Below are 25,498 nucleotides of genomic sequence, written 5' to 3'. Positions count from 1 at the left end.
ATACTTTCATGGAACAGCACTGGACATGAATCTTCAAAAACTATTGCATTTTCTTTTACAATATTTTAAGAGTTACATATTATTTTTGCATTTCACTGGCTATTTTGTCTTTAGCTTAAACACCAGAATTCAGGAACAGGCCAAGAAGACGACGACAACGAAGAAGAAGAAGAAGGAGGAGGAGGAGGAGGAGGAGGAGGGATTTTGAGCACATGGCCTAGACATTGCCCAGCTTCTTGTTCAAACTGCGGTTTTGTGCTACAACAGAGTTTGCTCCAGAGGGCTGCCTAACTTTTGAGCATGGCTTAGAGGGGAAGATTTGGGACTTCAGAAGCTGTGACGGGCACGCTTCCACAGGCTATACTATAGATCTTGGTCAACATTAGGAAATTGGAAATGAACGAGTGAAAATTTACTGCTAGTGTTCTAAAAAGGACAAAATTAATAACAAGCCTCAGGCCCAAGAGCCCCATTCAGACTCTACATCAGCGCTAATTTATTTAATGGTAACTTAGAAGTTCCGGTTGCAGATTTTAAATGGCTGTTATGAGAATCTTGCATAAACATTAATCTTGAGTGGCAATATTTTTATAATTATAGTACTTCTCATGCATGCAGTTTCTATTAGTGAGCATATGGGTGGTGACTAGAACCAGGGCCTTTTCTGTGGTGGCCCCCGAACTGTGGAACAGCCTCCCTGATGAGGTGCGCCTGGCGCCGACGCTACTATCTTTTCGGCGCCAGGTGAAAACCTTTTTATACTCCCAGGCATTTTAAAGTGTGTTTTAATGGTATTTTCATCATTATTTGTATTTTTGGATGTTGTTTATTGTTTGTTTGTTTTGTTTTCTTGATTTATTGTATTTATATATTGCTTGTTTTTTATCTTTTTGTACACTGCCCAGAGAGCCTTCGGGCTTAGGGCGGTATATAAATTAAATTAAATTAAATAAATAAAAATAAATGTGTGCAGGCAAGGGACTAAAAGTTGTAAATCCATTTCCTGCTGTTAAATTATTTATCATGGAATTTGAGATATGTTATCTCAACATGTGTTTTTTTCTTTGAAAACGTGTTCTCCTTATGTCATTCTACCAATCTTAAATGTTATCACATGCCCTGAAGGTGCCCATATTCTGTCGTTTGTATCTCATAATGAGCATTTGCAAAATTTCACTAGTTACTGTCTAGAAACATCAAAAACTTGCCCTATTCAAATTATTTTATTTCCAAATACAAATATCATCACTTTTGCATAATAAACAAAATATAAAAAAGAATAATTAAAAAAAAGGTCAGAACTCTACTCTTATGGTTTCACTAGGAATTTGTTGTTATGACAGCTGAAGGCTTACCTTTTACAAAACTGACAGGTGTAGGACCAGGTGAAGAAAGAAAACCTCCTTGTTCGGCAACAAAAACAGAGCTACAAAAATTGAGAAGAAAAGAGCCCATAGTATTAATAGTTCTTTCTGGAAAATCAATTTTCCTATGTCTAAAACAGAAGTTCAGTGAAGATAAAAGATTGTATCAAATGCTGATGCGCTCCTTCAAAGAATCATAGAATAGTAGAGTTGGAAGGGGCCTATAAGGACATCAAGTCCAATCCCCTGCTCAATGCAGGAATCCAAATCAAAGCATTCCTGACAGATGGCTGTCCAGCTGCCTCTTGAATGTCTCCAGTGTCAGAGAGCCCACTACCTCTCTAGGTAATTGGTTCCACTGCCATATGGCTCTAACAGTTAGGAAGTTTTTTCCTGATGTTCAGTTGTTGCTTGTGCAACAGAACTTTCCTCCTCCTTTCTTCTACTTTGCAGCTCCTTGTGCATCTTGCCGAGGATATATCTCCAGGGGGTGGAGGGATCCTTGTAGTAGGTGATTCGATCATTAGGAACATAGACAGTGGGTTGTGTGATGGGCGTGCAGACCGCAAGGTGTTTTGCCTGCCTGGTGTGAAGGTTGCGGATATCGCCCGTCATTTAGATAGTTTGGTAGACAGTGCTGGGGAGGAGTCAGTGGTCATGGTGCACGTTGGCACCAACAATATGGGGAAATGCAGCTGTGAGGTCCTGGAAGCAAAATTTAGGTTGCTAGGTAGGATGCTGAAAGCCAGGACCTCCAAGGTGGCTTTCTCTGAAATGCTACCGGTTCCACGCGCAGGACCAAGACAGGCACAGCTTTGGAGTCTCAATGCGTGGATGAGACAATGGTGTCGGGTGGAAGGGTTTGGATTTATTAGGCACTGGGGAACATTTTGGGACAAGCTGGGCCTGTACAAAAGGGACGGGCTCCACTTGAACCAGAATGGAACCAGACTGCTGGCACTTAAAATTAAAAAGGTGGCAGAGCAGCTTTTAAACTGACTGAGGGGGGAAACACGACAGGAGCTGAGGAAGGTCCGGTTCGGAATAAACCTCCCCCCTGGGATAAAGACCAAAGAAATGATGAAATTTTAAAAAGAGTAGGCCTAGAAGTAGGCATTGTGAGAGCAAGGGCACAGGATATAAATTCAGAAGGGCAAAATTACCACAGGCCAAACCACAAGTGCCAAAGACACTTGAAGAGAGACACTGCTTACAAGTGCCTGTGCACTAATGCTAGGAGCCTCCGAACCCAGATGGGAGAACTGGAGTGCTTGGTCTTAGAGAAGAGCATTGATACAATGAGCATAACAGAGACCTGGTGGAATGGAGAAAACCAGTGGGATACGGTTATCCCTGGATATAAACTATATTGGAAGGACAGGGAAGGACGTATTGGTGGCGGAGTCGCTCTATACGTGAAAGAAGGCATTGAATCCAGCAAGCTGGAAACCCCAAAAGAGGCGGACTCCTCCACAGAATCGTTGTGGGTGGTGATACCATGCCCCAGGAGGGATTTAATACTGGGAACCATCTATCGTCCCCCTGATCAAAATGCTCAGGGAGACCTGGAGATGAGATATGAAATTGAGGAAGCATCCAAACTAGGAAATGTGGTAGTAATGGGTGACTTCAACTACCCAGACATAGACTGGCTGCATATGTGTTCCAGTCATGACAAAGAAGCAAAATTTCTAGATATTCTAAATGACTATTCCCTAGACCAGTTGGTCATGGAACCGACCAGAGGGATGGCAACCCTGGACTTAATCCTCAGTGGGGACCGGAACCTGGTGCGAGATGTAAGTGTTGTTGAACCGATTGGGAGCAGTGACCATAGTGCTATTAAATTAAACATACATGTAAATGGCCAATTGCCATGAAAATCCAACACGGTCACATTTGACTTCAAAAGAGGAAACTTCACAAAAGTGAGGGGATTGGTAAAAAGAAAGCTGAAAAACAAAGTCCAGAGGGTCACATCACTCGAAAATGCTTGGAAGTTGTTTAAAAACACTATATTAGAAGCGCAACTGGAGTGCATACCGCAGATCAGAAAAGGTACCGCCAGGGCCAAGAAGATGCCAGCATGGTTAACGAGCAAAGTCAAGGAAGCTTTTAGAGGCAAAAAGTCTTCCTTCAGAAAATGGAAGTCTTGTCCGAATGAAGAAAATAAAAAAGAACACAAACTCTGGCAAAAGAAATGCAAGAAGACAATAAGGGATGCTAAAAAAGAATTTGAGGAGCACATTGCTAAGAACATAAAAACCAACAACAAAAAATTCTATAAATACATTCAAAGCAGGAGACCATCTAGGGAGGCGATTGGACCCTTGGATGATAAGGGAGTCAAAGGTGTACTAAAGAACGATAAGGAGATTGCAGAGAAGCTAAATGAATTCTTTGCATCTGTCTTCACAGTGGAAGATACAGCGCAGATCCCTGAACCTGAACTAACATTTGCAGGAAGGGATTCTGAGGAACTGAGACAAATAGTGGTAACGAGAGAGGAAGTTCTAGGCTTAATGGACAATATAAAAACTGACAAATCACCGGGCCCGGATGGCATCCACCTGAGAGTTCTCAAAGAACTCAAATGTGAAATTGCTGATCTGCTAACTAAAATATGTAACTTGTCCCTCGGGTCCTCCTCCATGCCTGAGAACTGGAAAGTGGCAAATGTAATGCCAATCTTCAAAAAGGGATCCAGAGGGGATCCCGGAAATTACAGGCCAGTTAGCTTAACTTCTGTCCCTGGAAAACTGGTAGAAAGTATGATTAAAGCTAGATTAACTAAGCACATAGAAGAACAAGCCTTGCTGAAGCAGAGCCAGCATGGCTTCTGCAAGGGAAAGTCTTATCTCAGTAACCTATTAGAATTCTTTGAGAGTGTCAACAAGCATATAGATAGAGGTAATTCAGTGGACACAGTGTACTTAGCCTTTCAAAAAGCGTTTGACAAGGTACCTCACCAAAGACTTCTGAGGAAGCTTAGCAGTCATGGAATAAGAGGAGAGGTCCTCTTGTGGATAAGGAATTGGTTAAGAAGCAGAAAGCAGAGAGTAGGAATAAATGGACAGTTCTCCCAATGGAGGGCTGTAGAAAGTGGAGTCCCTCAAGGATCGGTATTGGGACCTGTACTTTTCAACTTGTTCATTAATGACCTAGAATTAGGAGTGAGCAGTGAAGTGGCCAAGTTTGCTGATGACACTAAATTGTTCAGGGTTGTTAAAACAAAAAGGGATTGCGAAGAGCTCCAAAAAGACCTCTCCAAACTGAGTGAATGGGCGGAAAAATGGCAAATGCAATTCAATATAAACAAGTGTAAAATTATGCATATTGGAGCAAAAAATCTTAATTTCACATATACGCGCATGGGGTCTGAACTGGCGGTGACCGACCAGGAGAGAGACCTCGGAGTTGTAGTGGACAGCACAATGAAAATGTCGACCCAGTGTGCGGCAGCTGTGAAAAAGGCAAATTCCATGCTAGGGATAATTAGGAAAGGTATTGAAAATAAAACAGCCGATATCATAATGCCGTTGTATAAATCTATGGTGCGGCCGCATTTGGGATACTGTGTACAGTTCTGGTCGCCTCATCTCAAAAAGGATATTATAGAGTTGGAAAAGGTTCAGAAGAGGGCAACCAGAATGATCAAGAGGATGGAGCGACTCCCTTACGAGGAAAGGTTGCAGCATTTGGGGCTTTTTAGTTTAGAGAAAAGACGGGTCACAGGAGACATGACAGAAGTGTATAAAATTATGCATGGCATTGAGAAAGTGGATAGAGAAAAGTTCTTCTCCCTCTCTCATAATACTAGAATTCGTGGACGTTCAAAGAAGCTGAATGTTGGAAGATTCAGGACAGACAAAAGGAAGTACTTCTTTACTCAGCGCATAGTTAAACTATGGAATTTGCTCCCACAAGATGCAGTAATGGCCACCAGCTTGGATGGCTTTAAAAGAAGATTAGACAAATTCATGGCGGACAGGGCTACCAATGGCTACTAGCCATGATGGCTGTGCTCTGCCACCCTAGTCAGAGGCAGCATGCTTCTGAAAACCAGTTGCCGGAAGCCTCAGGAGGGGAGAGTGTTCTTGCACTCGGGTCCTGCTTGCGGGCTTCCCCCAGGCACCTGGTTGGCCACTGTGAGAACAGGATGCTGGACTAGATGAGCCACTGGCCTGATCCAGCAGGCTCTTCTTATGTTCTTTTGTTCTTATCTTCAAAATGTGCTCCAGAAGGTTGGGAGACCTTCTGGAGCAGATTTTGGGGGCATGTAGGGAGACAAAAGGAAGGTAAAGTTTCATCATGTAAACAGAACTCTGCTCATGCCATGCTGGATACTACCCATTCTGTCTGAAGTGTAGATTTGACCACCCTTTTGATCAATTTAATCTGTGCAAATACATTTGTGAAATGTTTCCAGTCCTTTACTAATTCAAGTGTTTTCTTCTAGGTTAAGTAATCTAACAGCAGAATCCGAAAAGTGTGCTTACTTAGAAGTCCCACTGAGTTTATCAAGTGTTTCTTCCAAGCAAATGTGCATAAACCTGTGGCCTGAAGCATAGAATTACAATACATGCAATGCTCTCTCAGTGTCAAAGTTGACCCCTGTGCAACTTTTAACCACCTGCTTGTGTATACAAAGTTATGGTTCAACTGTGTGAAACAGATTAAATTTAATCTGCTTAATTGAACAACTAAAGAAATTTATTTTAAGTGTTTTGGTGCTATTCTAATTTGCTCCTTTCAGGGCTTCTAATAAGATTTGACTGAATTTCTTCTTCATACTTCACTACTGTATATGGAAAATCAACATAATCATTCATACCTTTCCTTTCTTGAGGGCAGTATAGACATCTTTATACTGTTGGTACTTCTCTAGCTCAGCCTTCACCAGTACTTGACGGATGTGCATTACTTCTTCCACTGTGAGGGCCAGACTTTCCACTGGGTAACAAAACTCCTCCTGAAAGCCAAACACCTCTGTCAAATAATGCATTTCATAGTATCTCCCAGCCACCAGCCTAAAAAACTAGCCACCTGGTTAGTAATTTGAGGAGGGAAAAGATTTCATCACCCAAACCTGAAGAGTATTTTTGATCCATAGGCATCACAAGTTTCAAGATGGCTAAGAGTTTGAGATATACAACCCAAGGGGTTGAATGTCCACTAAAAACCTATTGTAATTTGTTAAGCCAATAACTGTTATGAACTTCACAACTTTGTAATTGGATGCAGAAAAATGCAAAACAATGTTGCCTGGCACTGAAAACGCATGCTTATTTTCACTGAAAGTTCTTTAATACTCTGTGATGCCTAGAGCAGCCTGAGAAACGGTTAGTAGCCCAATCCAAAAGAAATGTTTATTCTGTGGCATCATATGCAGATGACATACAATTCTAAACATCCAATACCACTACTGTTACATACAGGTTTCTATTATCCCCACAGAATGTTAAATGTTAAACAACAAGAGTAAACTTCGTACATCTTTATACTTTACATATTAATCTAGCACAGAAATATTTGCAATGCAAACAAATATAACCTACTTCTAATACTATTTTCTGACATTAAAACTGCCTAGCACATTAATGCCAAGCTGACTAGGCATTCAGCATTGCTGGTACCACAGAATAAAACACCAATCCCCAATTATAATTTGGCTTTGTGATTCATTAAATACATCTAGCTGAAAGACAGAAGGCATATTCCACCATGTTATGATTTCCAATCTGGCACATTTTTGCAACGTGGCATGTTAACCCTATCTCTACCTCACCACAGGAAGGGGTAGAAGTTGAGAAATAGTGGTTTGTGAAAGAGCAACCAGTGATTTAGGGCTGAGCAAGGACTTTAGCTTTAGATGCAAGTTCCGCACTATCAGCTCTCAGAAATAGTAAGCAGGAAATCTCCACATGCATGCAAGCATAATACTACACTTTTGAAAATCCAATTAGCAAACCAAAGATGTAAATAAGATTAATTGCAAGTAACTTCATTTTACATAGCTTACAGATTTTCTGTCGTTCAGTTAGAAAAAAATATATAGATTTGGTAAAAATGTGCATTTATGAGCCACCATATTGTTAAAAACTGCTGTCTTACCAATCTAGAAATGGAAGACACATATAAACTTCATCTTGCTTAAGGTCCCCAGAAAGTCTATACAATGAGTTAAATCTGCCTTTGCAATCACTGAAGAAGTCTTGCTTTCTGGAGAGCCACAATTTAATACAGCTTGCTTTGATGGATATTGTGCTTCAAAATATACCTTTCATTACCAATACATTTCAGAGAATAATGCTTTATAATGTATTTCCAGTGTTAGATGAAGACTTTTTAATTTTAATTTTTTTTATTACCCGTTTTCTTTTGGATACTGTTTTTAAAAAGTTTTTAGTTTTTAATGCATTAATTATTGTTTTTAATATTTTACACAAGCTACACTGATACTGGGTTGGATGCTGAGTTGCCCTTTAGTGAACTGAACACTGTATCAATTTCTAGAAGGGACTGCAGTGAAAGCTCCCTCAAGAAAAAGAGGGCAGAGAGGGTTTTTTTTTTGCCAATTTCCCCTTGTACCCCTTACCACACTGTCTTAAGAGCGTCCACCAACCCTTCAGAAAAGATTTTGATCATGGAGACAGACACATTTGTTTAAACATGGGTCTGCTGCAGTCCTCAATTGTTTGGGACTGGGATGTTTGAAAGACCATCTCCATCCCTATGAACCTGCTTGCCAACTGAGGTCATGTTCAGAGGCCTTCCTTCACGTTCTGCTACCAGGTGAGGTAAGTTTAATTGAGATCAGAACACGGCTTTTCAGCTGTGGTATCCTGTTACTTGCAGGTTTAATTTTGAAGAGGGGTTCATTTAGCCTCTTCAATGATGACGGTTAGGCAGGCAGTTAAAATTTATTTTACTCCATCAGCCCTTTAATTAATTTTAATTCCTTTTTGCTTGCAGATTTGTTTTGGTAACTTGTTTTAATACTCTCTGCTTTCTTAACACAGTCTAACTGATATCAATGTTATAAACTGCCTCAAGCGCCCTTTTGAGGGCTGAAAGGCTGTACATTTTAAATTATCTGTCCAATCAATAGGATTGTATCCAATTGTGACCCCCTGCTGACAGAAGGCTCTTTGATTCATCGGAGGCTTTATTAGCTAAAAGGGGCTGGGGAGGGGGTAAAGGAGGCCATTTCCACTCATTTTCCCTTCTTTCTGTAGCCCTCTCTAGATCTGCTTAAGAGGGTTGGGGTGCCCTTTCAAACAGTGGGGCAGGTAATGTATGGACCAGCAGGAGACAGGAGAAACTTGAAAAAATTACCCCCTGCTTTAGCGCATTGAAACCTGTTTGATAAAAGAGGCTTGAATCAGTGGAAGGACACAACTGGATACAATCCAGTTGTTAGGGCAAAAGGGAAACATGTTTGGTGGCACTAAAGCCTCTCACTTCCCATCATCACAACAGCGCTTTTGGCTGGCCCAAGGACACCCAGTGAGCTTCATGGCTGTGGAGAGTAGCATCAGAGCCTTCCAGTTCAACACTCTTAACCACTACACCAGACTGGATCTATAATTTCTTCCATTTAAGTATAATCAAGAATATAGTATCTTAGGGCAGATTCATAATTTTGTTTAAAAAGAGAGATACACCTAGCCTAAGTTTTTTCTTAAGTGATATCTACCATTTTAGTTGTATGAATGAGAAATGTTTGGAAATGTGTGTGTACCACACAGATACACTCATTAGAGAGCCAGGATAGGCTGCAGCTTCCTGTCAAGTGTACATTCACACAGTCCGATCTCTTTTGCCTTGTAACACATGGAATAGCCCATTCTTTTAAAAGACTTTTATTTTAATGTGCTTGGTATATCTTTCAGTTCTTCCCTTAGCTGTCATTACTAACTGCAACAAATTAAAAAACCAATTAATGCATATTTTAGGACACATTACTTATTACATATTACACCGAAATAGCCTAATTTGTTCAACTGATAAGTAAAAATGTGAACTATGCTATGTCCTTTAGGTTTTTTTCTTGAAGATGCTCTATTGTTCTGTTACTGTTGTTTATGACACTTAACAAAAATTGTCTTAACACATGAGCAAAAAGAGAAAATATTTATGTTGAAAATGAAAATATTAGCATTTAAAGAAGTTACATAAGGACAACCAAACTGTAATGCAACATTAAACAAATCAGAGGGATGCTGAGTTTTTATGGGAATATATTTTTGAGATGTTGACATGAGATTCTATATTAGCTAGATAACCCTTTATTGAAAGGAAATCATTCAATGGTCCAATTAGAGTTTATTGAAAGTAGCATTTAACATTACCAGTTCCATACAAAATCCATCCCACTGATATGAGGGGTACATGCAATTGAGTGTAAAACATTGCCTAAGATCTTTTCAGTTCTCAGATTCAGCAGATTATACAAGCTCAGCAAATTAATGAAAATCTATTATTTGCTGGATTTCAACAAATGTCAGTACTGAAGAAAACTTTATATAGGAGAAGCACAGGCAATAATGAGATCAAAATGGCAGACGTATCTGACTGCATTCACAGAATGTAACATAACCTGAGGAGCCAAAAGGCCAATGATGTACATTGTAATGTTAACTTGAAAAGGGAAACAAAGTCTTTAATGCTTGAAGTAGGTTTTTCATTGCATGAGTCTCAGTACATCTATACTGAATCATTCTGCATCTCTACTAATATTGGATCCAAAGAACAAGGGAACTACTCTCATAAGTCCCCCCCCCATAGCAGGCCCCCTTAGTGCATGGCAAACTGTTTTTGAAACTGAAAGGAGTTTCTAAATCTCTTTTTGATATGACATTATAGGTCAGCTATTCAAGAGGGGATGGGGAAGGAAGGGCAGAAGTTCTTCCGGGTGAGCCTAAGCAACTATTTGGATCCTGGCTGTTTAATTCACATCATATATTAACTGTACCCTAAAAAAGTAAAGGTAAAGGTGTCCCCACACTTGTAGTGCGAGTCGTTTCCGACTCTTAGGGTGACGTCTTGTGACGTTTACTAGGCAGACCGTATATATGGGGTGGGATTGCCAGTTCCTTCCCCGGCCTTTCTTTACCCTCCCCCCCAGCATATGCAGGGTACTCATTTTACCGACCACGGATGGATGGAAGGCTGAGTGGACCTCGACCCCTTTTACCGGAGATTCAACTTCCTCCTTCCGTTGGAATCGAACTCCGGCCGTGAGCAGAGCTTTGGCTGCATTACCGCCGCTTACCACTCTGTGCCATGGAGGGTTGTTGAAAACTGTACCCTACATACTGTAAAATTTAATTGTAGCTTATCACCATTTATTTAAAACAGTTGCTAAAACAGAAAGTGCAATATGCCTGAAATGCCTCTTCCACAATCCCCATTAAAATACATGGGAGTTGCAACAGAGCCCCATCATGCCTTTGAACAATCTGCATTATTGTGAGTGGAATCTGCACAGGAGAAATTCCTGTGATTTGTGCCTTGAGTCTCCTTTCCACAACTAATTACTTATAATTATTACTTACTTTTGTTTCTAAATGTCTAATGAGGTTGATCTTTATTGAACATTGTTGACAATTTGGGTATGGAATAATTTAGGGTGCTTCCAGACTGAAATTTGCAAACAAGTCATTCAGATTTCACAAATGGGTCATTGGCAACAGTTTTTTTTAAAACTTACTGGAATTTCTGGGGAAAGGGTAAAAACAAATTATATGGCAAAAAATTAAGACTGGCATTTTGATGCTGATGACACTGTGAATAATGCAGAAAAACCTGCATGCATGAGCAGTACCAATCCCACAATACACACCTGTCTGGAAGTACCCTTATTATTATGGATTTTAGAAAAGCAGCTACTTATATATCACACTTATGGAGCTTGGAGCTATTGCTAGAAGTATCTCATGATCCTAACTTTGCTCTAACTTCTAAGCAATGTACTTTGAGGAGCAAGTTGATTCCTGGTTTTGCCCTGGAACCACTGCACCCAAAAAACACCTTAGGATAGTACAACATATATTGTTGCTAGTTCTGCCTCCTCCATGCCTCCTCTGCGCTGAGACAGTGGGCTAAGGTCCTTACTGATGCCATTCTGTTGACAGTTCCTACTGCACTAGAAACGATTCAACTAGCTGTACTGTTTTGCCAGTGGAATGGAACTTCGAAGCTAAACCTCCAGTACTGCTATCATTATGAAAGTGGCTCAGTAGACTGAAAGTGTCCCAGACAGAACTTGTGCACTTAGAGAGTTGGAAGGGGCCTATAAGGCCATCAAGTCCAACCCCCTGCCCAATAAAGGTTTATTTTAAACTGTATGTTGTATTTTAAATTGTTGTAACCCACCATGGGACCTTAGGGTGAAGGACGATATTTTTCTTAGTAAGTTATTTATATATTAGTTTTTGTAGATATTATGATTAATAGATTGATAGATGAAGGCCCAGAGGAAGAAAACCTACATTGTAACTGCATGTATTATACTGTCCAAAGATTTTTATTTTCCGCAATTCAATTTTATTGGGAAAAATGCTCTAATTAGTTTCTAGAGAAAAAAAATCCAATAGTTCAGATATATTTGCATGAACCCTCAGAATAAAATATGCTTTTTAAACATATTTTGATTTATAAATACTGTTTTATGTTAAAATTTTCTTTATGCTTGGCGAGTTCATACATGTGTGCGCGTGCGCATACACATACACACAGAGGAATGATTTATAAATATTTGATTTTAGGCAAAACCCAGATAAGTGAATTTAAATGAATTTTCAAATGTTTTCTGAACTGTTTTCTGAACTGGCTTCCCACCTCTGTTTTGCTTTTTTTTAAGAGTCCACAGATTTTTAGAGTCCCAGGTGGCCTCGGTGGCACGGAATGCTTTTTACCATCTTCGCTTGGTAGCCCAGCTACGTCCCTATCTGGACAGTGACGACCTCGCCTCAGTTGTTCATGCTCTGGTAACTTCTAGATTGGACTACTGCAATGCGCTCTACGTTGGGCTGCCCTTGAAGACTGTTCGGAAACTACAGCTAGTCCAGAATGCAGCGGCCAGATTGTTGACGCGGACCAGAAGGTCCGCTCATATAATACCTGTTCTGGCCCGTCTGCACTGGCTTCCTATTTGTTTCCGGGCTAGATTCAAAGTGCTGGTTTTGACCTATAAAGCCCTACACGGCATGGGACCGCAATACCTGGTGGAACGCCTCTTCCAATATGAACCTACCCGTACACTGCGCTCAACATCTAAGGCCCTCCTCCGAGTGCCATCCCATCGAGAAGCTCGGAGGGTGGTGACTAGAACTAGGGCCTTTTCAGTGGTGGCCCCTGAACTGTGGAACAGTTTCCTTGATGAGGTGCGCCTGGCGCCGACGCTATCATCTTTTCGGCGCCAGGTGAAAACCTTTTTATACTCCCAGGCATTTTAAAGTGTATTTTAACAGTATTTCACTATTATTTTGTATTTTGGACGTTGTTTGGTTCTTTTATTGTTCGTTTGTTTTTGTTTCTTGATTTATTGTATTTATACACTGTGCTTGTTTTATCTTTTTGTACACCGCCCAGAGAGCCTTCGGGCTTAGGGCGGTATATAAATTAAATTAAATAAATAAATAAATTTAAGATTCTGTAAACCTCTCCCTAATAATCTTGTGATGTTGCATTTTTACTTTGCTGTCCTTTCTCAAGCAATTTCTGCTCCCCAGCAAATTGATTAGAGTATCTACACATGCATAGAAAAGTCCTACAGATGCAGAAATCAATTTCAATCAGAATCCAGTGACCAGCTGTTAATTCTTGCCACAGCTTTGAAAGCTTTCCCATTCTTGATGGAAGAAAAAGACTGATAAGGATTTATAAAGCCAGTACAAGGCAAACCTTTGAGAGTTTCCACTTGTTGTTAAAAGCTCTCTCACATAAATAATATATAGTCCTCGCCACCGCAAATAAAGCTGCTTCAAACGGATGGGAGCTAAGCTGAGAGGCTGTATGTACGGTTGAAAAAAGTGTTTTCAGCGTCATACTTGGAAATAAACTTGGTATCCTGGGAACCTGAACAACAGACAGGAATTAGAAAAGGGAATGCTGAACATGAACAAAAATGTATCAGATACTTTGGATTCTGTAACCTAGCTTCAGCATTAATTTCCTCAGCATACCAGGAAGCCAGTTCAACAAAACTATAGCTACTATGTGACAAAGGACAAGTTCTCTGCCAATTCTGCTAAAAAACCAAGCAACTTCCTGTTCACTGGCATTGAGGAGCATTCAATTATGGGGTTTCTTTTGCCTTGGAGACCAAATGACACCACTGGAGCAGAAGGTAAGCCATGAAATTCCATCAGTCCTAGGGGAAGGGATGAAGAAGTTTGCCATTAAATTTAAAGCAGGCAACATATTTGAGTCGGTTTAGTCATGGAACTATAGCACTAAAGCCATATTGTAGAAAAAGGCAAGGCAGTCTAACAGTGTTAAATGACAGTTTAAGTATCTGCATAAATAACTTCTACAGTTTTTCTTTAAAAATTACTATGAAATGTCAGGTATTTCCCCTAGGAGGCACTATTGCACAATAGACATATTTACCATGAACAGAACACTAATAATCTCTCTTTTGCTTTTCTCACACCACTTTTTAGCATAGCATGATTCACACTTACAGTAGGGCCCCGCTTATACGGCGGGTTAGGGATCAGGCCCCCGCTGTAAAGCAGAAATTGCCATAAAGTGGAACCCATCGACTATAATGGGTCGCGTTGCGCAAAAATGCCGCAAAATGGGCTTTAAAACGGGAAATTTCCTCTAATTGAAAGCTGCCGCATCAGCGGAACGCCAGAAAACGGAACGCCGTAAAGCGGGGCCCTACTGTATTTACAAAAATGTATGTATTGTGAATAAGGCTGCAAGTATTAACACAACTATATTTTCATTGCCAATATATGTGTTGCTTTCCAATACTAAAGAAACTCATGTAGCCATTCCCAAGCTACATTAGGCATATTATACAGGCATGAATTGCCATATTAAAAAAAAAAAAGAAACAAAGTGTTTTACTCTACATGCAGAAGCAAAATGACACACCAGAGTGGAAACTATTCTATGGTATTCATAAACCTTATAACATTTGTGAATACTACTTCAGGCTGGTTCCCTTGATAATTTTTCTTGAAATTTCTTCTTTACTTTGATTAGGTCAACTATACTTTTTCTGAATTAGTTTGACTACTGTAATTCTCTCTACATGGGACTGCCCTTGAACAGCATTCCAGAAATTCAAACCGGTACAGAATGCTGCTACCAATCTGCTAGCAGGATTGAGTAAACAGGAGCACATTATATCTATCTTATTTGAGTTGCATTTGTTACCTGTTTGCTTCCAGGCTCAATTCAAGCTGCTGGTTTAAACGGCTTGGGATTTGCAAGCATAAAGACACTGCCTTCTCCCATACGTGCCACCCCCATGCACTCTGTTGAACATCTGTGCTATGCAGACATCTCCGGGGAGCAGAGTGCTTTCAGTTGTGGCACCCTGTGGAACACTCTCTTCAGGAAGACCCATCAAGGCAAGAAACTATATGGGTCAGGCCAGCCTAAAGAAGCCTTTGGACTAAGCTGAAACTTGGGTTTTTATTTTACTTTCTGTGTTTTGGCCAATTGGTCCTGCTGTGTTTTTTGCTTAAGTTGCTTTGGGTTTCTTTTTTTAAAAAATATGTTCTTGTTCTAATGATATGTTGTAGCTGCCTTTGGTTGTTTTACAAAGGAGGAGGAATACGTTTTTAAAACAAAGAAAATATAATGAATACTTACAAGAAGCCTCCTCATTCTCATAAAGCCAAACAAGAACAGAATTGGGATGTGATAATTTACCTTTTGATAGTACAAGATATAAAACATTAGATTGTTATTAAAAAATACTTTTAGGTGAAAGGTTCTCCATTAAAATTGTTTTTCCTTTCTGCTATAATTTTACCATCAGATATTATATTCACAGTTCTTGGTCCAATTTTACCTTACTTTGGTCTCCAGAACTAAATGTAGTTGCCAAATGACATCTTTCATCCAGATACTGAGCTCTAAAAGTAAAACCAAGCTAGCACCTGATATCAGGTGGCAATGTAAAATATGGGTTTTTTTGGTGCCTTTTCATTAAAAAAGAGCATAAGCGATCCCCATAAATCCATAAACCAATAGTAAAAAATGCATGAAGAATGAAAGAAAACCATCAAGAAAGTCTTCAGATTATTTTATACAAGGATGAATGGGCTGGTTTTTTCCCAAAGGCACAGTTTTCATCAGGAACAGAATAATGTTCATTAGAAATGTCAATTACTGAAACACTCCAAAACAATTATTTTTCCCCGTGAGGATTTGTGGCTGTGATAAGCCTCAATGAAAACAATGTTTTTGTACCACATGAAAAATGAGTGGAGATTTTATGTATGTTGATTATTTCCCTCAGCCATACTTGAAATAAACTCTTATGTGTAAAACATTACTCTCTTAAGCTACCTCTTGGGAGGGGAAATCCTTTTGTGTTGTACTCTGCATACCACACTGGGTTTAAGGTTACTGAAATGCCATTTACTTAGGATCACATACTGTATTCAAGTTAAAATTGTATGTCAAAAAGCCATGTGATTTCTTCTCAGGGAAGAGGCTATGCCCTCTGTATGAGTGAAGTGTATTATTTAATACAAGTTAACCCCAGCACCTTGAAAAGTTGGCATCAAAATCATAGCCTCTTAAGCCAAGGAGAAATAAGAATGCCTCTTTTAAAGCCAATCAATGTAACTCAATTGACTTGAAGAGCTGGCAAGTACTCCTCTAAAAACCTGAATTCATTCACTCTCCCTCAGTTGTAAGGGGCACTTTCATGCCTTTGTGGCAAGGAACAAGGACTAAAAAGTAAACTTAGAACCCTCATATGAAATTGCAAGACATTTAAAGTACTGCCAGCCCTAAAGCAGACATTTTGTTCCTCTTGGAAAAGTGCTTTCAATTAAAGCCAATTGACTAATCTTCTATACTTTCTTTTCAAGAAGAATCACTTTTTTTTTGTCCTCAACGGATCCAATATTGTCATGTGATGACATGCTAAATGCTGCTCTGGGCTTTTGAAATCAAACTAACTTCAAACATGTGGGAGAAGAAAATTCATGCAGTAAAAATAAATAAAACATTAATTTTCATGACTATTATTTAGGAACATTATAATTTTGTTAGCAGAATTAAGTAAAACTTTCACCAACAGTTAAGCATAACATTCAAAACCTGAACCAGAAAGTTCAGAATTGTCTCATTCTGGAGTTTTGTATCTGTTTATTGTAGATGAAGCTCGTGCCGATTCAAATTCTCACACAGTTCAAGGTGGTATTGCATCTGGGATTCATCATAGCACAGTTTTTAGATTTCATTATCCTCTTCTCATTGCTGTGGAGCTGTTATATCTGTACCCTTCAGCCAGTGCTGAAAATGATCTACTACACTACTTACAAGAGATCTGGAACTCTGTTTTGCAGGTGGCAGGAACTGTCGTACATTGGTTGGTGTTTCCTTTTCAATGGAATGTCGCCTCTGGGGTGGTTGTCTCCTCTCTGGCTGTGGTGTGGATGATATTGGCAAGAATTTTGGAGGCACTATAAATTAAATCAGCATTAATTATTTCCAAACCAGAGTTTAGTTTGCTAATGATGAGGCATTTTTCTTTTAATAGCAAGGCCAAGAGCATCAAAAGGACACAGCATAGGTAACCCAGCACTATTATTTTGTTCAGACTGTGATGATGCTTTAACAAATGGAGGTGCATCAAGTGTTGAATGCAATTTTTAGTGTTATGGGAATACAGATTAAGCTATACATATTTATTAAGGTGGTGAATTAGCATTCAATAAAATTACATCATGACATTTCAAGCCACTAGATAACCAGAGCATCCTTCTGTTTATAAAGACAATCCAAATCCAAGGAAGTCATATTCTGAACAAAAATCTAATATAATTCTTCTATATTTAATTTCAACACATCTAGGTAAAAATAATAAAAATATGAGCTAAAGTTTAATTACATTAAAGTTTCATATACTTTGGAGAGAAATTAACTCAGAGAAGGAGTAAATTAATGTTTCTACCACAGTTTACTCCTTTACTCAATACACTTCTCAATATTTGCCTAAACCAAGACAAAATTGTAGCATCTCTTTACTACATATGTAGTAACTATAAAGATACAGCTTTACAATAGTTAACAGATGTCCAACTGCACAGCCTGTTAGCAGGATTTTCTAATTTTGCTGAAATGATTTCTTGCTTTATTACACCCCAGGCCTACAGACATAAATGACTACTAGACTACAGTAGGCTCCTGCCAGTTACAACCTCATTTGAAAAAGTGAATTGTTAAAAAAGAACATGGAGTCACAGACATAATCCTCTCATGTCCTTTATGCTTTAATTTGGATTCCTGCATTGAGCAGGGGTTGAACTCGATGGCCTTATAGGACCCCTTCCAAATCTACAATTCTATGATTCCTCAGGCATCACTCTTCTTAATGCTCTGATCTCAAAAACCACTTTTGTAGCCAGACCACTGGCCAAAAAGTCATAGGCCAACACAGCTGTCCTGATAGAGGTGGTACACCAGCGTCTTGCTCAAACACTCATCACACTTTGTTCGTAGAAATCCACAAATCATACCATCACGTCAGTGTGAGACACTTTAACACCCAGTGCTCTTGGAATGAAACATCAACATCAGATAAGTCTATAATCAAACAACAGCAGTGTCCTTCTACCATCACCACTGGTTCTTTGCAAAAGATATCACAATTATAAGAAAGGGGTGAAAGTGAAACTAATCAAATGTGCACATCCTGTATTGAGATTGTACTTTGTCCCACAATCTTACATCATTTCCATTGCCCATTGTAGAAACTAAGTCCATCAGTGTTTTAAGTCTCTCGGGCCACCAGAAAACTGGAGTTCACAAAGAGACAGAAGGGCTGCTGCTATTAAGAGCTCAAAACCACTCTTTCACCTAGTCAAGGAACTTTCATCATTCTTCTCCTAAACTGCCATATTGCTCTGCCTAGCCTCTGTTCAGGTCTTCACCTGTCTCCCATTTTCAGTTTCAAGATCCTCCTGCCTTCCCCCAACACAGGATTTCAGATGTCCAAGACTTAAGAACTGCTGCATTCAAAGTTTTCAGTGGATTCTGAATTCCAGATTTCAGCTTTTAATTGCCCCTAACTCTCATATCCTCAGTCTATGATTTCTAGTATCATATCTATATTTTCCTTTAGTTTTCTCCCTTGCCATCAGAACTGTCCTTGAACTGAATAAGTTGGGTGTCCCTTTCTTGACTGATATGCTTCTTAAAGGTTCCTACTGTAACAATCAGCACTATTTTTTTAAAGGCTTGGAGTCTTACCCTTTTTCCCGGATGTGGTCTCTGGAGATGTATATGCCATTTGGGAGGGAGAGATACTACTGCGGCTAGCTGATTTCTGTACAGACTCCTCCTAGAAGAAAGAAAATAAGGCATTTAGAAATTATTGACAATCTGTTGCTTCCTCCCACTTACAAAATTCAAACAGTACATATAGTATTTTATTTGACAAGTTTGAAGTGAAAGAAAAGCTTTAGCACTTTTAATTTTTAGTTATTTGCAAACTTTTCATGTGTCATGATCAGAGTTTCCAACAACACAGAGTATAGAAACATACAGGTATTTATGGTCACTGGACCACATTAATACAAATATTGCTAGAACAATAGATCACAAAATCTTGTGGTTTTTTTTTTTAAAGTACGGGGAGAAATAACACCGTTACTCCCAACACAGAGTCTGAATAGGATTTGCAACTGTAGTTGTAAAATATTATACCCCAATAACTACTTAGAAATCTCAAAAAAAAATGAGGTGCTCTGAGCACATGGCCTAATAAACAAACATTAATCACTAGTCTGCAGATAAGGCTATCTAATCTGCAAAACACATGTACTTCTCTCCAGAAATTAATTTTGTATGTATATACTTATGATGATTAAGAGTAAAATAAGCTATGACCCATCGATTTTAGTAGGTGATTTCTAAAATGATCCTGTTGGAATTAGCACCACTGCAGAATGTCTGCATCTAAAATGAGTAATCCTATATTACAGGATACAATCTAGGATCACTAAAACGTACAAAGAAGGTGACTGTGAACCAAATATGTATTCTTGTTATTAAATCATTAACAAAGGATCTTTTCTGAGCATTTGTTCTGAGCATTCTGAGCGTTTATTATTTATTTATTGCATTTATATGGCAGCTTACAATGTTAAAATACTAAAACAAATAAAAGAGATAAAGTTTAAAGTTGGTCTTGTGAGTTGGAACATTCCCTGATATGTAAGAGGCAGAGGCATCCAGTGCGCATTGCAGTCCCATAGAACTTTGGATTCAGCCTATGGCCTCAATAAAGCAAAGAGTGATTCTGCAAGCCAAAACAGGTTTCTGTGCTCTTTTTATCCCACACACATAGACCACAGATGGGCATGCAGACACAGTATATATGTGAATGCTTATCTGGGGATCAGAATGTATGTTCATAATTATTTTAAGCTTACAGAATACCATGACAAACATTCCATTTGTATGCAGAATGCTATGTTCATATTATACAATTCTCAAGAGACTTAAAATCAAACACTCTGAAAATGAGAAAGGAGGGGTTCCTCTTCAAGAGCATTGTATGAGATGTCTATATGAAGTTTCCTTTGCTCTGTTTTTTTGCATAGATGTTATACCCTAGCCTCCTTAACAGTTTTGTTACCACTTAACAACAATTTTAAATAATATTTTTATTCCTTGAAGCTCAGGATGGCGCTTTTAGCCTAGATACTTATAAAGTGTAACAGGATAACCTAGTTAGTATTTCTATCCAATATTGCATTTAAAATTTTTAATCACCAAATCAAGACAGGGTACTGGGAGAAATTTGTAGATCCATATTCCAAAGCAATCTTACACACATGGATTTCTATGCAGGATGGACAATGTTTCTGTTTGGAATCCAGATCCATAATAAATACTGCAAAGTGGTCTGAGAGCTGCATCTTAAACTTAAACCTTTTAAATCTTTGCAGCAGTTTAAAAACAGGAGCAGTTACGAAGTATGGCTCCTGCTGCAAAGATTTAAAATGGAGCCGCGAAGGTCCTGGAACAACAGCACATGGTGACACATTTATTTATTATTTGATTTATACCCTGCCCTTCCTCCCAGAAGGAGGAAGTTTTAGTTTAGAGAAAAGGCGGGTCAGAGGAGACATGATAGAAGTGTATAAAATTATGCATGGCATTGAAAAAGTGGATAGAGAAAAGTTCTTCTCCCTCTCTCATAATACTAGAACTCGTGGACATTCAAAGAAGCTGAATGTTGGAAGATTCAGGACAGCCAAAAGGAAGTACTTCTTTACTCAGCGCATAGTTAAACTATGGAATTTGCTCCCACAAGATGCAGTAATGGCCACCAGCTTGGACGGCTTTAAAAGAAGATTAGACAAATTCATGGAGGACAGGGCTATCAATGGCTACTAGCTGTGATGGCTGTGCTCTGCCACCCTAGTCAGAGGCAGCATGCTTCTGAAAACCAGTTGCCGGAAGCCTCAGGAGGGGAGAGTGTTCTTGCACTCGGGTCCTGCTTGCGGGCTTCCCCCAGGCACCTGGTTGGCCACTGTGAGAACAGGATGCTGGACTAGATGGGCCACTGGCCTGATCCAGCAGGCTCTTCTTATGTTCTTATGTTCTTAAGGAGCCCAGGGCGGCAAACAAAAGCACTAGAAACACTTTAAAACATCATAAAAAAGACATTAAAATACATTTAAACAAAACAACTTTAAAAACTTTTCTTTAAAAAAGCTTTGAAGACTTAAAAAAAGAATAAAAAACATACTGTTTTTTAAAAAAGGTTTAAAAGCATATTAAAAGCAATTCCAACACAAAAGCAGACTGGGATAGGTCTCAACTTAAAAGGCTTGTTCAAAGAGCAAAATCTCCAAAAGGCACCGAAAATTTAACAGAGATGGCACCTGCCTAATATTTAAGCGTAGGGAGTTCCACAGGGCAGGTGCCGCCACACTAAAGGGTCGTTTCTTATGTTGTGCAGAACGGACCTCCTGATAAGATGGTATCTGCAGGAGGCCCTCACCTGCAGAGCACAGTGATTGACTGGGTATATAAGGGATAAGACAGTCTTTTAGGTATCCTGGTCCCGAGCTGTATAGGGTTTTGTACACTAAGACTACCTTGAACTTGTCCCGGTAGCAAATGAGCAGCCAGTGCAATTCTTTCAGCAGCTGGGTGACATGTTGGCGATACCCTGCCCCAGTGAGCAGCCTCGCCGCCACATTTTGCACCAGCGGCAGCTTCCGGACCAACCTCAAGGGCAGCCCCACATAGAGTGCATTACAGTAATTCAGCCTGGAGGTTACCAGTGCGTGGACAACAGAGGTCAGGCTACCCCAGTCCAGAAACAGCTGAAGCCGGTAAAAGGCACTCCTGGCCACAGAGGTCATCTGGGACTCTAGCAACAGGAGCACCCGCAGCCTATGGTCCTGCTCTTTCAGAGGGAGTATGACCCCATCCAAAGCAGGCAACTGAACAATTATCTGAACTTGGGAACCACCAACCCACAGCACCTGCATCCTACTAGGATTCAGACTCAGTTTATTGGCCCTCATCCAGCCCACCACCGAGTCCAGGCAGCGGTCCAGGACTTGCACAGCCTTTCCCGATTCAGATGTTACAGAGAAATAGAGCTGGGTATCATCAGTGTACTGCTGACACCTCGCCCCATATCTCCTGATCACCGCTCCCAAGGGCTTCATATAGCTGTTAAACAGCATGGGGAACAACATGGTACCCTGCGGCCCACCACAGCACAACTACCAGGGGGCCAAAAGACAATCGCCCAATGCTATTCTCTGAGAACGACCTTGGAGATAGGATCGGAACCACTGTAAAACAGTGCCTCCAATACCCATCTCACCAAGTCGGCCCAGAAGAATACCATGGTCAATGGTATCAAAAGCTGCTAAGAGATCAAGTAAGAATAACAGGGTCACACTCCCCCTGTCCTTCTCCCGATGAAGGTCATCCATCAGGGTGACCAAGGCCAATTCAGTCCCATAACCAGGCCTGAACCCAGACTCTAACAGGTCAAGATAATCTGTTTCATCCAAGAGTACTTGCAACTGCTGCACCACAACCCTCTCAATCACCTTCCCTAAAAAGGGGGTATTTGCAACCGGTTGGTAATTGTCACAGACCAATGGGTGCATGGTAGGCTTTTTCAGGAGTGGTCAGATCACTGCCTCTTTCAGGGCGGCTGGAACCACTCCATCCCGCAATGATGCGTTGACCACACCCTAGCGCCACTCCGTCAACTCCCCTCGGCAAGCTTTAATAAGCCAAGAAGGGCAAGGGTCTAGAGGACACGTTGCTGAACACATCATTGCAAGCACTTTGTCTATGTCATCAGGCTGCATCAAGTGAAACCATTCCCAAGAAGCTGCAGCAGACATTGCACCTCATTGGGGACTACAGTAGATGTGTATGGGGCATCAAGATTGCTACAGAGGCAAGCAACTTTACCCTCAAAGTGCCTTGCAAACAATTCACAGTGGGCCTCTGAAGGGTCTAAGACTTCGTTTCCTGGAGTTGATGTCAACAGACCCCTGACAATACGGAAAAGCTCCACCAGACGGCTACTTGAGGATGCCATGGAGGCAGAGAAGTGGGCCTCCTTTAATGCCCTCACTGCCACACACTAGGCACGGTTAGATGTTTTACTCATGCCTGATCAGCCTCACAGCATGTCTTTCACCACTTGCGCTCTAGCTGTCGTCCAGCCTGTTTCATTGCCCTTAGCTCACTGGTGTACCAAAGTGCAATCCGGGCTCCACAGTGCAAGAGGGCGCTCGGGGGCAACTGTGTCAAAAGGCGGATGCACCTCGCTGTTCTACAGCATGATAAAGGCTTCAACAGGGACACCTGCTCTATCTACTGGGAACTCCCCCAGGGCATTCAGGAATCCAGCGGATTCTATTAGTCTCCGGGGACGGACCATCTTAATCTGTCCACACCCCTTCAGGGAGGGATCGGAGCTACAAGTCTGAACTTCACCAGGAAGTGGTCTGACCGTGACAATGGGGTGACATTCACCCTCCCTATCTCCAGACCACCCTTTCCTCCATCTGGAGCAAAAACCACGTTGAGGGTATGCCCTGCCCTATGTGTCAGGCTGGTGACAAGTTGAGACAGCCCCATGGTTGCCATGAAGTCCTGAGCTGGAACACTAGAGGCAGCCTCAGCATGGACATTGAAATCACCCAGCACTATCATTCTGGGCTCCTCCAACACCACAGCCGAAATTGCCTCTGCCAGCTCAGTCAGAGAAGCTGCTGGGCAGTAGGGTGGATGGTACACCAGCAGCAACCCTAATTTCCTGTCTCCTTGGCCCAACACCAGGTGCAGGAACTCACAGCCAGCTCCAAGACAGAATGGTTTCCTGGTGACAGACATGAAAGTTCTGTAGACCCAGCAACTCCTCCCCCCCCCATCCCTGCAGCCTGTCCTGGTGTTGCACCGAGTATCCAGGTGGACAAAGCTGGGTCAGATCAACTCCTCCCAGCTCACCCACCCAGGTGTCGGTAATGCACACCAAATTGGCACCTTCATCCACGATCAAATCGTGGATGAGTATGGTCTTATTGTGTACCGATCTGGCATTAAACAACAACACACACAGGCGAGTGGGCACAGCAGATGCACAATGAGGAACCCATCCATGAAGGAGGAACAAGGCATAGATAGCGTTGTCCTTGTCTTCTATTGTAATTCACCATCCCCCATGGCTATACTTCTCTCTACCTGTGATCACTGAAATTGGGGTGGCATCACCCATGTTCCTCCTTACTGAGGCTGCTCCTAAACACCTGATATGGACCCAACAAGAGCCAACCAACAAAACCTATCTGAGCCAATTATCCCAGTAGGCTTCTGCGAGAATTGGGAACAGTCAGACCCACTCAATATTTATCACACAGGGCACATCTACTCCCCCTCTGTCTCACACCCAGGGAGGGCCAGCCTTCTGCCAGTTACAGACTCTCACTCTGAAGGCATCTGGCAACTTTCTCCTATCATTCAGTTCATTGCACAGGCTCTCAACCTGCGCAGGAACTACACATGAGTCATAAGCCCTCCCCACTACCAACCTTCCCAAGATTGGTTAGGAAAAAAAGAAAGAAAAAAATAGAAGAGGGTAGCGCCCTTTTCTCACTCTGAGGGAAACTGTATGGGGGGGGAAATATGGTTGTACCCATAAGTCAAAGAGGGATGGAACATTTTTTAAAAAAATGTGAAGTTGGCACAGACTGAATTTGAACTGATTTGTCCATCTCAGGACTTTAGAGGAGATAACTTTAATGAATCCAGTCTCTGCTTAAGTTAAAGAAGTTAATTTTAATTGGGACACTTCTTGTTAGTACGATATATAAACAGCTTCAAAACCTCAATGACTTTACCACAATGCCTTTCATAACAATGCCCTCTCATGAGCTCATTGCTTTCATTATCGAGAACACAGATCAAATGCATGATCTGCAAACTAATGCTAAACATTTACAGTGATATATTTGCACACAGTCCTAGCTTAATACCTTGGTTTACAATATTCTGGTATTGCAAGTTTGCCTGATCCAACTTTTGAGCATCTGAGGGTGGGGTGAGATGGAGGTGAATGCATCCATGACAAGCAAGCCTGACTTGACCATTTTTATAGGCATCAGGAGTGTCCTGGCCTAGTGGTGCATGGAAGCTTACTTGCCTGATGTGGCGTGTTTCCTTGCAATTGCCTCTGTAAGCCAAAGCTCGGCGGTAGCAAGCATGCTGTATCCCCATTTAACATCCCTCAGGTGACCAGTTCAAGGACTGATTTGGCCTCAAGTCCTAACAAAGATTCAAGGAAGCCTACTTGGATTTGGTTCACTAAATTTTAGAACTAGGTAGCTATTCTTGAAAAGAAAATGTGGGAAATCTCATTTTTGTCAAGACTGGTT

General features: G+C 40.8%; 1 protein-coding gene across 2 annotated transcripts in view; it reads right to left on the bottom strand.

Moving 5' to 3' along the window:
- Window positions 1-25,498, bottom strand: part of SPIRE1 (spire type actin nucleation factor 1) — a 160,885-nt gene that overhangs the window by 17,113 nt on the left and 118,274 nt on the right. Inside the window, exons 10-14 of one of the 2 annotated variants that reach the window (XM_061594984.1) lie at window positions 18,822-18,912; window positions 16,890-17,032; window positions 13,275-13,448; window positions 6,199-6,336; window positions 1,356-1,426 (exon numbers count right to left, since the gene is read on the bottom strand). In XM_061594984.1, the coding sequence (XP_061450968.1) occupies window positions 1,356-1,426; window positions 6,199-6,336; window positions 13,275-13,448; window positions 16,890-17,032; window positions 18,822-18,912 (617 nt within the window). The remainder of the gene's footprint in view (window positions 1-1,355; window positions 1,427-6,198; window positions 6,337-13,274; window positions 13,449-16,889; window positions 17,033-18,821; window positions 18,913-25,498) is intronic. The other variant, XM_061594991.1, reaches the window with a different exon arrangement.

This window comes from Rhineura floridana, chromosome 1, assembly GCF_030035675.1.
Source record: "Rhineura floridana isolate rRhiFlo1 chromosome 1, rRhiFlo1.hap2, whole genome shotgun sequence".
Taxonomy (NCBI): Eukaryota; Metazoa; Chordata; class Lepidosauria; order Squamata; family Rhineuridae; genus Rhineura; species Rhineura floridana.
Note: the sequence above shows the minus strand (reverse complement) of the source record. Positions and strands in the feature narration are given on the sequence as shown.